The sequence below is a fragment of the Mustela lutreola genome, chromosome X (genome assembly GCF_030435805.1).
Source record: "Mustela lutreola isolate mMusLut2 chromosome X, mMusLut2.pri, whole genome shotgun sequence".
Classification (NCBI taxonomy): domain Eukaryota; kingdom Metazoa; phylum Chordata; class Mammalia; order Carnivora; family Mustelidae; genus Mustela; species Mustela lutreola.
Genome location: NC_081308.1, coordinates 131284673 through 131297081, shown reverse-complemented (window position 1 = coordinate 131297081; position 12409 = coordinate 131284673). Strand labels below are relative to the sequence as shown.

Genomic DNA, 12409 nt, shown 5'->3' with positions numbered 1-12409 from the left:
CACTTGGTCCCCAAGGAGGGGTGGTAGGGACCCTTGCTAGCTCCAGCCTCCTGCCACACTAGCAGGAGATACTGGCACCAACAGGGGAAGGCTGCCCCCTGGTGCCGGTCGGGGGCACAGACCCTCCCCCTAAGGCCTCAGCTGGGAGGCCCCAGCTCCCCACCTGCAGAGTTTCTCTCCCCAGGGCCAGTCCCGCCTCCCTAGCACCTGTGTTCAGCAGCTTCCCCACCAGCAGCGCAGGAGAGCCAAGAGTAGCCTTGGCATGGGGAAGGAAGGGGTCACTGTCCTGGTGTGGATGTGAAGTGAGCCCCCAACCCCCAACCGGTCCCAGACTTTGATCACCGGGCTGTTGTCCCCAGATGGCTCATCCCGTTAAGCTAAACCCTCAGCCATACAGCGGCTTTAGGAAGAAAAGCAATTCTGGCTCGAGCCAGATTGAGCTTGCTGGATGAGGGAGGGGCAGCAGCTCCACCCCAGACTGTTAGAAGAGGCCCTGGGGGCCTTTGTGGGAGGCCCGCGGGGTGGCCGGAGCTTAAGTTGTGTAGGGACACGGGGGGGGGGGGGGCGTAGGGACCCTCAGGGCAGCAGGGCTGCACTGCTCCTCAGAAGACTCTAACTAGAGATTTCTCTGGCCCAGTCTCAGAGTGAGGCTGGTCTGGAGACAGAGAGGCCACAGAGAAGTACGTGACCCCTAGATGGCCAGGAGAAAGGGGGGGCACCTGGGGAGCAAGGACTAACGGGAACCGCAGTAAACCGCGGAGGGAAGAGGAGCCCAGGAAGTAGGCTGAGGGTCTGGTCCCCAGTCGAGGCAGGGCGGGGCGGGGCGGATGGGGCGGAGGTCACACACGGCCCTGCCGAGCGGGGAGGGGGGAAGTGCGGACGTGGCCGGTGTCGGCGACGCTTTCGAGACTAAGATCTTGCTCGCCAAGGGTCGCGGTGGGGAGAGAAGGCGGTGGCTGGAGAAGGACCTGGGCAGGCGGGGGCACTTTAGGGAAGTGGCTTAATTGCAGGGAGCGCCGAGGGAGAAAAGGGCCTTCAGGAGCCAAGGGTGGGGACTCTTCTTTCCCCCGGGAGGGGAGGCAGGTTCAAAGGCCAGTGGCAGAACTGTGAAGGAGCTGCCCCTTCAGGGAGCCTACTGCTGCCTCTGTGGGGTCAGAGGCTGCTGGGACTGGGGGTGGCTGGGCTGGAGGCTGGGAATGGCCTGTGTGAGCTCCAGGACTCCTAGGACCGAGGCCCCCACCGCTCCAGGGGGGCCTTCACGAGTGTCTCTAGACACATATAGGCCTCCATATCTGGTGGGTACAATAGGCCGCCAGACCAGACTTGGCAAGGCTGCACCTTCCCTCCTCCCCCACTCCAGTCTTCCTCCAGCAGGTAATGATGCCACTTGTCCCAAGAGGTGAGGCAGAGGTGGTGGTGGGGGGGGCATCCTCACCAGAGCCGCGCTGCCTCCCGCAGGCGGCCAAGGCGAGCTGGGCTTCTGCGTGGCCCGAAGTTCACGGACCCAGCTTCACCTCTGGCTGGGATGAATTGGCAGGAGGTGTCCAAAGTGGGAGCTGGGAGCCGGCACTCTGGCCTCTGGTGTGCTGACCCAAGCAGCCTCTGGCGGCGTCTGAGTTGATGAAGAGGGCCGGGGCAGCTCCCACGGAACGCTGACCACCAGAGGAGATCAAGAGCAGAGGCATCTTCGGCCCTCCGTGGGTTCTCCGGGCTTTGCAGACGTCCATCTTGCCACCCTCCCCTCCCCGGGATAAGTGGGGTGGTGAAGGCCAGGAGGCTGCCTGCCAGGGTCTGGTGTTCCCTGCTCCTGGAGGTCCGGGGAGGGGGGGGGCGGGGCCTCTCCCTAAGGCGGCTCCCATCCCCCCCCCAGCAGAAGGCATGGAGGGCCCCCCCAGAGCCCGGTTAGGCTGGGGTTGGACGAGGGGGAGGGGAGAAGGAGAGAGCTGGGGGGAGGGCAGGGAGGCCTGGGGGTTCCAGCTGGGGGTCAGACCCGGTGCCTGCAGTAAGTGAGGCTGCGGGGCTCACAGGGTCTCCATGGCCTGGGTTGAGGGGGGGCGGCTGAGTGGGTGCATGGAGGGGAGGACACGCCACCCTGGGGTGGCCTGTTATCCCTGTTATCCCTGGAGGACCTTGGCGGCTGGAGCTAGGGTCGGGGCCCAAGGAGCTTTGGCATTAGAATTAGCTCGGGACACCGTGAAGGGCTGTGTGCTTGCAACAGCTGGGGACAGGAGAGTGGCTTGAGGCCATCCCCAGGGCTGGGGACTGGAGGCTTGGGAGAGTCCCCAGCGCTCAGGAGGGGCAACCTGGCTGCTTCGATTCTGACCTCAGGGTGGCTGGCTGGGTCCTTCTTTCCAGCCATTCTCTTGGCTCCGGTGGAAGACCCTGCAGGCAAACCATTCCCAGACAGCAACCGAAACTATCCCCTCCGGCAGAGGGACTGCCCGGGAGGCTCCGCTCAAAAGTGACTCCAAGGATATGATCTCCTTCACTGCCCACCGGCTCATACCCACTCACCTTTGCCTCACATTTTCCTTACATAGACCTGGAAGTATTTTTGGCATTTTGGAAAGAGTCTTTGAGATGCTAGTCTGCTCTCTTCCTGGTGTTGGCCTCCCCCAAATAAACTGCTTTCCTCTTTCACCAACACCTGTTTCTCTGTCTTGGGGTTTGTGACCTCTGGGACTCCCGAGCCAGGTGCCCCTGCAGCCCGGTGCCCCGACCGCACACTCTGTTACAATAATCAACCGGTACTGCACCTTGTGATTAACCAAAGTCCATAGTCTTAAGTCGGGTTTCCTCGGCTTACTCGAATGTCCTTTCCCATGACATCCTAGCCGGGCTGCCTGCTCTGAACGTGACTCACCACTGTCCACGTCAACCTCGGTCACCTGGCTGGAGTCACGTTTGGTCTTGGGTTATCTCCACTTTCAACTGAATCTCTGCCTTGCCAATCTATCCTTTTTGGAAGGAAATCACTGTGTGCAGCTCACACTTGAAGAGTAAATTATTTAGAATTTTCTGCACAGAGTTTGTTTCTCCCCCTCCCATTTATTTATTGGATCATTTATTTATAATAGCTGAAGTTTATTTTATTTTATTTATTTTAAAGATTTTATTTATTCATTAGACAAAGATTACAAGTAGGCAGAGAGGCAGGCGGGGGGTGGGAAGCGGAGAGGGGGAAGCAGGCTCCCCGCTGAGCAGAGGACCCTGGGATCACGACCTGAGCTGAAGGCAGAGGCTTAACCCACTGAGCCACCCCGGCATCCCCAAATTTATTTTGTACTGCTTTGTTATGTTGCTCAAATTGTCCCATCTTTGATAGCTGGGCGCTCTTCGCGTGGGCTCCCGTGTTCCTTTTTCATGCCCCCATCACTCTGTGTTTGAGAGCAAGAGAGAGCGCATGAGGAGCACACTTCCCTTCCTTACTTTCTGGCATTATAAACAGCTTCCGGCTCATCCTGCATATTTCGTGTCCCAGCGCTAGACTGAGCCATTTCTCCGAGGAGCCCTTTATAAAAGAAAGCTGTTAGAAACCATGGTCTTGGCTCTCCTGTGCTTATTGTTGCTGGTGTGTTATAGCTTCTAGGCTCTTTTTGCTGATGGAGCAAGGAAATTTATGTGTATCCTAACACATATCTATAAACATACCTATAGATTATGTCTACATATATAACAGATTGGTCAATGTAATATATAGTTAGATACAGTCTGTGCGTCTCCAGTACACATTCCATACGCACATTTTGTATATATACAAGCGTCTGTATATTAAGGTAAACATCATCAGCTCTGACCCATCACCACGTGGATCATTCCAGCACCTCCCTCCTCTAGCATCATCCCACTCAAACAGTGGGAAAGCGGACTCCTAGCATCTGCCTTCCATTTACTTAATTGTTTAATTCCAGTGTGCATGCAGAGTGGTTTCGGAATTGTTAACTCTTCCCCTTGCAGGGAACAACGTTGTCAACTAGAGTTGACAATTCCGAGACCACCCTGCGCGATCACCGGCCCTTTGCCCCGGCCCCCCTCAGTGGAATGCTGTCGTACACTTGCCATATGCCTAGATTGTTTGTGCCCGGTTGGCCTTCCTTCCTGAGATCCCCCAGTTTCCTAAAGGATTATTTTTACATTTGCAGATGTTAGGCTCTGCTCTTCCTGCTGTTTGCTTCTCTGAGTTGTGACTTATCCAGGGTCTCCCCCATCACAGCTCTGCACAGAGTAGCCTCACGGCCCTGAACGTCTCCTGGGCTTCCAGGGTCAGACATTACCCCCCTCTCTCAAGCCCCCGGCCACTGTCCATCTGATTACTCCATCTACAGTATTGCCTTTTCTGGAATGTTGTACAAAGGGCCTCATGCACCATGTAACTGTTTTCAGAGTGACTGTATGTATTCAAGATCCGTTCTTTTCTTCTGGCTTCATAGCGCTTCCACTGTCTGGATGGGCCACACGGTTTTGTTGTTGTTGTTGTTTTTAAGGTTTATTTATTTATTTATTTATCTATCTATTTGAGAAAGAGAGAGAGAGAGAGAGAGAGAGAAAGGAGGGGCAAAAGGAGAGGGGGAGAGAGAATCTCAAGCAGACTCCCAACTGAGGGGGGAGCCCGAACCCAGGACCCTGAGATCATGACCCGAGTGGAAGGGAGATGCTTAATGACTGAGCCACCCAGACACCCCTTAAATTCCATTTCTTATGATTAGACAAGCAGGTAAGGTGGGGCTCCTGGAACCTTCTTGAGTGAACTGGGTGGATAACCGGGGAAGGTAGATGGGAACAGGAAGTGGAGGAACCCTCTCAGACTTGCCAACTTTTGAACAGAGACACGCGGGGGCTGAGTTCTGGAAAGATGATTTTGAAAAACCTCTTCCTGTCCTGTGGATCCTCTTACAAAACCTTGCGTCCCACCAGGGCCCACAGACCCCTGCGGAGAGAGCTTCGGCAGGCTGTCCCTGGGCCCTGGGGCTCTATGAAAGCCCTGCAGCACTGGCCCATATGGATGTGCTCCTGTCAACAGCCAAGACACCTGTTCCCCTATCCCTGGCGGGCCTAGACGCCCTAGGAAGAGGGCCAGAACCGAGATGGGATCGGATGGGAAGAATCCACTCACGGTTGGGATGAAAGGTTGAGTTCAGTCACCCCGCACGTGTTTCCCTGAGCTGGGTGGGCAGAGACAATTTCTGGGAGTGGAGGTACTGATGGGGCAGACAAGGCAGAGAAGGTCGGTTTGCAATGACAGATCTTCTGTAGACGGGGCAGGCCCAGTGATGTATTAGAGACGGGGCTGAGTGGGCAGGGCAGGCCTATTTGAGGAGGTGAACCTGGAGCTGAGACTTGATAGAGTGAGGGAGCAAGCCAAGCAGATAGCTGAGTGAATAGCATTCCAAGCAGAGAGGTAGTGAGTGCAAGGGCTGTGGGGGTAGGTGCAAAGGCCCTGGGGCAGGTGCATGTGTGGTGTGTTTGAGGGCCAGTTAGGAAGCCGGTGTGGTTGGAGTTGGTCTGAGCTAGTTGCGCAAGGGGGAAAGTGGGTGAAAAGGGGCCAGGGCAATGACAGGGAAGGCCACTGTAAGGACTTGTGCTTCAACTCCTGCTGGCATGGAGAGCTGCGGGAGGGTCTGGAGGCCGGGGGAAGTGGTCTCAATATAGGAAATGCTCTAGCTGCTCAGGGGGAAGAGACTGTGGGTAGGAGTGGGGAAGGATGGGGTTAGAGGCAGAAGGAGCCCAGTGGGGAGGCTGCTGCTGTCCTCCATTTGAGTGCTGATGGGGGAGCTCAGGCCAGGGTGATGGAAATGCCAGTAGCAGGGTTGGAGCTAGGGAAGAGACCTCAAGGCAGGCAGAGAGCCGTGTCAACAGGTGGGTGAAGAGACATCCGGGTGGAGCACACCGGTGGTGCAAAGGCCCTGGGGCTGGCCCAGTCAGGCCCCGTAGGGAAGGGAGCCGGCAGGAACTGGCATGAATGAGTCGGAGGGGAGGCGGTGCCCGCCCGCACTGGCGGATTGCCTTACAAGGCGCCCTGCAGCGCGGAGGCCTCGCTCGGCCATCGCCGGCTCAGTCGCCTGCGGCGGGCGGGGGCGCGCGCGGAGGGGGCGGGTCCGGCGGGGCGCGGGCGGGGGGCTCGGCGCGGCGGCCACTGCGCGAGGCGACGCTGCGGTTTCGGCTCCAGGTCCGCACCCGGCGCTCCTCAGCGCGGATGCGCGCGGGCGGGGGTGCGTGGGATTCCGGGCCGCGGTCGCCGCAGCCCCCGCGCGTCCCCGCGCACACCTGTCAAGCCCGGCGCGGCCCACGCAGCTCGAGACGTGGGAGGCCGAGGCTGCCGAATCCCTCCCGCCCCGAGGCGCCCAGGGCCAGGCTGCGCTTGGGCAGCCGCGTGGGTGGCGGTGGCGGTGGCAGGCGGCTGGGCACGGGGGTCGCAGGTGCATCTCAGGAGGGTTGGTGGCCTGAGTGGCGCGTGCCTGTGAGCGCCGGGCCGTGGGTGGCAGGTCTAGGCCTGGGGGTAGGGGGGGAGGTGTCTGTGGGCGCTGTGGATGGTGGTGGGCCTGGAGGGAATGGGGTGGGGGTGTTCGGAGCCTTCTGGAAGGAGGCCGATCGCGGCTGACTCGCTTGTGCGGAGGCAGAGGGGGTGTCTGGGTGCTGATCGCCGTCGGGGTGCCAGGGTGGGGGGCACCGGATGGTGGCCTCGTGTCTGGGAGGGGAGGAGTGTATGCGGTGGCCTCGCTGGGAGTCGCCCACATGGGAGTGCGGACCTGGGCGGTGGGGGAGGGGAAAGATGTATCCGGGCTGGGGGTGGTTTCGGTGTTTTTCAGCGGGTAGCTGAGAGTGGCTTCGCCCAGGGGGCCTCCCTCCATCTCTCCCCGACCCCCCGCAGACATGCTGCTGCTCAAGAAACAGACGGAAGACATCAGCAGCGTCTATGAGATCCGGGAGAAGCTCGGCTCGTGAGTGTGTGTGTGTGTGTGTGTGTATGTGTGTGTCAGCGAATGTGTGTCAATGGATGTGCTGTGTGTGTGTCAGTGACTGAGTGGGGGCCGGTTGTGTGGCGCGGGACTGGGAGGACCTTCCCCACCCCTTCCCCCTCCTTTCCTGCTCTTTGCCTCCCCCCTCCCCCTCTCCGCCTCAGGGGCGCCTTCTCTGAGGTGATGCTGGCCCAGGAGCGGGGCTCCTCACACCTTGTTGCCCTCAAGTGCATCCCCAAGAAGGCCCTTCGAGGCAAGGAGGCCCTGGTGGAGAACGAGATCGCAGTGCTCCGCAGGTGTGAGCCAGAAGCTGGCCAGCCTGCCGGTGGCTCAAGGCCAGCGTCCAGGGGTGCGGGTGCGGGTGGGGCTGGGGGGCTGGGGAGAGTGCCCTGCCTTTTCTGCGGCCCCAGGAACACCTGGCCTGGGGCTCTGCCTTGCTGGACAGGACAGGGGTTGCCTGTGGTAGGGAAGGGAGGCAGAGGAGGGAGGAAGAGAAGAGAGAGGAAGGCTTTCCCAGCGCAGGGGCTAGGGGTAGGACAAAGCCCTCCTGGACCCTGAGGGGCCCAGTGGGGGCCGTCATGGCCCATCAGGGCCTGTCTCTTGCCATTGCAGGGTCAGCCACCCCAACATCGTGGCTCTGGAGGACGTCCACGAGAGCCCTTCCCACCTCTACCTGGCCATGGAGCTGTGAGGAGGGCAGGGGCCGGCTGGGGTGGCCGGGGCTGGGTGGGGAGTGGGGGCCCGATGGGCCGGGATGGGGAGTGGAGGCCCGATCATTGAGCCCGCACTCCTCGCAGGGTGACAGGGGGCGAGCTGTTTGACCGCATCATGGAGCGTGGCTCCTACACGGAGAAAGACGCCAGCCACTTGGTGGGCCAGGTCCTCGGGGCCGTCTCCTACCTGCACAGCCTGGGCATCGTGCATCGAGACCTCAAGGTGCCTGCCCTCTGGCTGCCGGCCGGGGCCTTGCCCAGCCTCCCTGTGCACCAAGGGTCTGGGGGACTGGACGGTGCCCCGCACCAGGGGCTGCGCCAGGGCTGACCTGGTACTTTCTCTGGTGTGTCACAGCCTGAAAACCTCCTCTACGCCACGCCCTTTGAGGACTCCAAAATCATGGTCTCCGACTTCGGCCTCTCCAAAATCCAGGCTGGCAACATGCTGGGCACTGCCTGTGGGACCCCGGGATATGTGGGTCAGTGAGCGGGGCACTCTGAGGCTCGTGGGGGGACTGGGAGCGGTATGGGGCACCGCGGGGAGCCACATACCGGGCCCAGGGGCGGTGTTGGGTCATTCCCAGGGTTAGGCAGGTCGAGCCCGGCAGCACTGAAGGCATGGCGTGTGGGCGTGCGGGCACGCGTCCCTCTGTCTCTGACCCCCAGCCCCGGAGCTCTTGGAGCAGAAACCCTACGGGAAGGCTGTGGATGTGTGGGCCCTGGGTGTCATTTCCTACATCCTGTGAGTGACCCCTGGGAAGGCTCCTCTTCTGCCTGCCTGCTCTCTGCTGGGTTGTGGGGGGGGGCTGGGCAGCCGGGTGATCCATGTGTGGGCGCCAGGCTGTGTGGGTACCCCCCCTTCTACGACGAGAGCGACCCTGAACTCTTCAGCCAGATCCTGAGGGCCAGCTACGAGTTTGACTCTCCCTTTTGGGATGACATCTCAGAATCAGGTGAACTTGAAGCTGGCCCTGAGCTCAGGGGTGGGGGTGGCGGAGGGGGTGCGGACGGGCTGGGCTGATCCGACCTCCCCCACTACAGCCAAAGACTTCATTCGGCACCTTCTGGAGCGAGATCCCCAGAAGAGGTTCACCTGCCAGCAGGCTTTACAGCATCTTTGGTGAGTGGGACCCATGCCAACCTGTCCCGGGGCCAGAGGGACCACACCCTCAGAGCCTCCCCCACCCGCCCCCCGCTGACCCTTGGCCTCACCCTAGGATCTCGGGGGATGCAGCCTTTGACAAGGACATCCTGGGCTCAGTCAGTGAGCAGATCCAGAAGAATTTTGCCCGGACCCACTGGAAGGTCAGTGTGGGGACGGGTCTGTGGACCCGGCTCGAGGCTGCCCCCCATCCCCGCCCCTCAGGGGGCTAGCCTGGGCTGCCAATGGCCTCTGTGGTCCTCAAATTCTTGGGGCTAGGGCCAGGGCGTGGCCTGACACCCCTCTATCCCCACAGCGAGCGTTCAACGCCACCTCCTTCCTGCGCCACATCCGCAAGCTGGGCCAGAGCCCTGAGGGCGAGGAGGCGTCGGAGCGGAGGGTGGCCCGCCACAGCCACCCTGGCTTCCAGTCTGGCCAGCCCCCCAAGTGGTGATGCCCAGGTGTGCGAGTGTGGGCCCTGTACCTGCTGGGAGCTGACTCCTGAGTGAACTTGGAAGGAGGTGGGCTCCGGGTGCCCAAGAACTAAGCAGGGCAGACCCCACAGAGCAGAGGGGCCAGTGCAGACAGTGGAGGCAGAGGGGAAGGAGCCAACAGGAAGGAGATGAAGGAGGAGAAGCAGATGATAGAGGCCAGTGGGGGCTGGGGACCGAGGGGACCGTGAGGAGCTACGAGGTGCTCGCTGCTGAGACCCAGTGGGCACTGCTGCTAAGAGCCTTGCCTGGGAGCAGGTGGTGTGGGGCAGGCTGGGGGCCCCTCCTGACCATCTCCTTTCCCGTGCTTCTCTGTCCCCCTCCCCCCCAGGCAGACGCTGTGTCCAAGTGCGTTGACTTCTGGATCCCCTTCCCATGGGTGGCCCCTTCCAGACCGCTTTCCTCACCCCCAGGACCCTGGGCTGGCCTCTGCTGGAGTTCGAGATGTGTGGGTGTGGTGCACAGCACTGGGGCAGGAGTGGAACTCCCCTCTGCCCTCTGTGCCTCGGGGCTGATGGGTTGCGTGCACGGGGACACACAGGGATGCCCTCCACTGTCACCACCACACCCCCTCTCGGAGCCAAGGTGGCTTCCAGGGGTAGTTCCTCCCGCACGCCGCTCTGTGCTTTGCTGACTGTGGTGGTCCCGCTTTGTGTCGTGGCCCTCCAGCCCCCTCCAGTTTTCCCCGAATCAATAAAGACAGACAGAGCAATGGGCCAGTAGTGAGCTGGAGGGAGGGGAAGGGACAGGGACGGGGGATGCTTGTGGAGGGGATGATGTCACCTGTGGGAAGGAAGCCAAGGAGGCAGGCCCACTGCCCACAGGACCCCAGCACGTGACCTCACCCACAGCCACCTGAGTGTCGGTTCCCTCCCACCTTGGCATGCAACCTCCCAGGGGTTCAAGATTTTCCAAAGTGCCAGCAGGAGGTGGCCTGGCCGGCCAGCCACCCTAGCAGTCAGCCCACCATGTGGCTTTGGCTCCTTGGGAGAAAATGGAGGCGGCTCAAGCCTTGTGGGCGGCCAAACTGGGATCTGAGGAGTGCCATCTCCGGTCCCCTGGGAATGGGCTGCAGGGCCGGGCTGGAAAGGGCTCACGGGGAAGTGGAGGCCCAGTGGAGCCTGGAGGGTGACCCGAGCCCTGGGCTGTCTCCTCCATTCCTTCCCGCACCTTTCCATGGCCCTGGCCCAACAGAGAGCATTTCCAGCCGGCACCTCCTGTGCAAAAGGCACCCCGGCGCCAGAAGGTGGACTGGGAGCTCCGTGGCCAGGAGAAGGCCCCAGCGAGGGCTCAACACCTGTCTTGTCCTGTGGCTTGGAGCCCATGTGCTCCAGGGCGGGGGAGGGGAGGGCTCGATGCTCCTGGGACGATGCTCCTGGGACGGGGCACTGGCGCAGACACCCGGGCTGGGCTGGTGATGGCTTCTGGTGGGAATAGCAGAGGCTAGTCCTCTGGTCTGCATGGCCTTTGTGCCTGGGAACCCCATTCTGGCTGGGCCGGGCTCCAGAGTCCTGCCTTCTGAGACCATGAGCCTCTCCTGGCCCTGCCAGGCCTTCCTCCTCCCTCATTAGGGAGGACCCCTAGGGCCACAGTAGTCCTGACTGTAGTCCTAACCCACTGTAGTCCTGACCAGAGCAGAGTTCTGGGCATGCTCATCTCCCCTTCTTCCCCACTGCAGGGGATACGGATCCTTGTCGATCTTTGGGACCTCGGGGGAGCCAGTGAGGCCCAAGCAGGGCTGGCTGGGGCGGGCTGCAGCAGTGTTTGGGGTTGGACCCAGGGGGCCTGGCTTCCACTGAGAAGAGCAGCCAGGCATGGCATGCCTGCAGGGAGCGGGGAATGCACACACCCGCTCCTTCCCAGGCATGCACACCTGCACACCCATCTGTACCTTCCTTCTCCTAGCTTCTTCCTGCCCACTTCCTGCGCTCTACTGCCCTGTGCATGGCTCCCATGGGCCCCTTGTCATCTCCTGTCCCAACACGTAGTGTCTTTGCACTGGACACCTGGGCCTCTGCTTTGTGCCAGCTGCTGGGCCCAGCATGCCAGGTGCCTGCCCTCGGGCAGGAGGCCCTGGGATGGAGGCGGTTAGCTTACTCGGATGATAGGAGTGACCTGCGAGGGGAACGTCGTGTGCGGGCTGCTCAGGGAGCCGGGAGCCCGAGCGCCAGAGCCGGCCTTCCAGGAGTCGCGCTGCGTCCGAGACCGCTAGACCCGCAGCTTCGCCCGACCCAACTGGGGTGCAATTTGGCCTCCGACCAGAAGGCGGCGCCACGATCACATCTAAAAACATCCGTCAAGCCTCCCGGTTCTTCACTACTTGTGGCCGCTTCTCAAAACCATTCCTCTCCCCGCCCCCCGCTGCCCTCCTCCCCACTGCCCTCCCTCCCCAAATCGGGCCCTGGTGAAGTCCTCACTTGGGGGATAAGCCCGTCCCTTCCCATCTGAGAGTCCGGAGATAGGGGGGCCGCCAGGGCAGGCAGGGGCGGCATCCTTCTTCTTCCACTCATCAGAGGGGGAGAGCATGGGGGGGATGTCGAGGGAGCTTGTTGGTAGGGGAGTGCGGGCTCTGTGAGAGCATTTCGCGTTTAGGGGACCGCGGGTGAGAGGCCCAGAAGGGTGAGAGCCGGACTTTAGTCTGTGAGCCGCGGTGAGCCACTGGCCAGCAGCTGGCGCTGAGCCTGGACGGCTGGGAGAGTTGGGCACTGCGAGCGGGGAGCGGGATCCAGTGGCCTCTTCCCGGCTGCCAGGGACCAGTCAGGAAGCGAAAAGAAGCAGGAAGCGAGTGCCCTGGTTGTGGACCACGCAGGGTGGGTCCCATACTCTGTCTTGGAGCGAAGCTGTGGGTGGCAGCGTTTCTGGACATGGGGACAGGGATCCTGAGAGGGGTTGCGGTGGGGGGGTCCTGGGAGCTCTTCGGGAGCCTGTGGTGAGCGGGGCGGGCAACCAAGGAGGTGGGTTTGGGTCCATTTACCAAGAAGGGTTCAGTGGGGTGGGTTTGGGAAAGAGATGAGGGCGGTTTGGGGGGTTGCGAGTTGGAGGTGCCTGAAGGGGCACCAAAACAGAGCAAAAGAGACTGTTTCTGAACCTTCTCTGCAGACCCGGAGC

At 61.3% G+C, this 12409-nt stretch overlaps 1 protein-coding gene across 7 annotated transcripts; it reads left to right on the top strand.

Moving 5' to 3' along the window:
* The first annotated feature begins 6079 nt into the window (after positions 1–6079).
* On the top strand, positions 6080–10035 carry PNCK (pregnancy up-regulated nonubiquitous CaM kinase). 7 transcript variants are annotated; one of them, XM_059158293.1, is made up of 12 exons: positions 6080–6166; positions 6869–6938; positions 7121–7252; positions 7569–7643; positions 7754–7892; positions 8025–8148; positions 8336–8411; positions 8510–8622; positions 8711–8789; positions 8887–8974; positions 9127–9271; positions 9633–10035. In XM_059158293.1, the coding sequence occupies exons 2-11, from the start codon at positions 6871–6873 to the stop codon at positions 9262–9264; spliced, it is 1032 nt and encodes a 343-aa protein (XP_059014276.1). In that variant the 5' UTR covers positions 6080–6166; positions 6869–6870; the 3' UTR covers positions 9265–9271; positions 9633–10035. The 7 variants fall into 7 exon arrangements, with proteins under 7 accessions (XP_059014276.1, XP_059014280.1, XP_059014278.1 ...); XM_059158297.1 differs by having other exon boundaries at positions 6081–6166; positions 6807–6938; XM_059158294.1 differs by lacking the exon at positions 6080–6166 and adding an exon at positions 6174–6416 and having other exon boundaries at positions 8561–8622.
* Positions 10036–12409: the final 2374 nt, after the last annotated feature.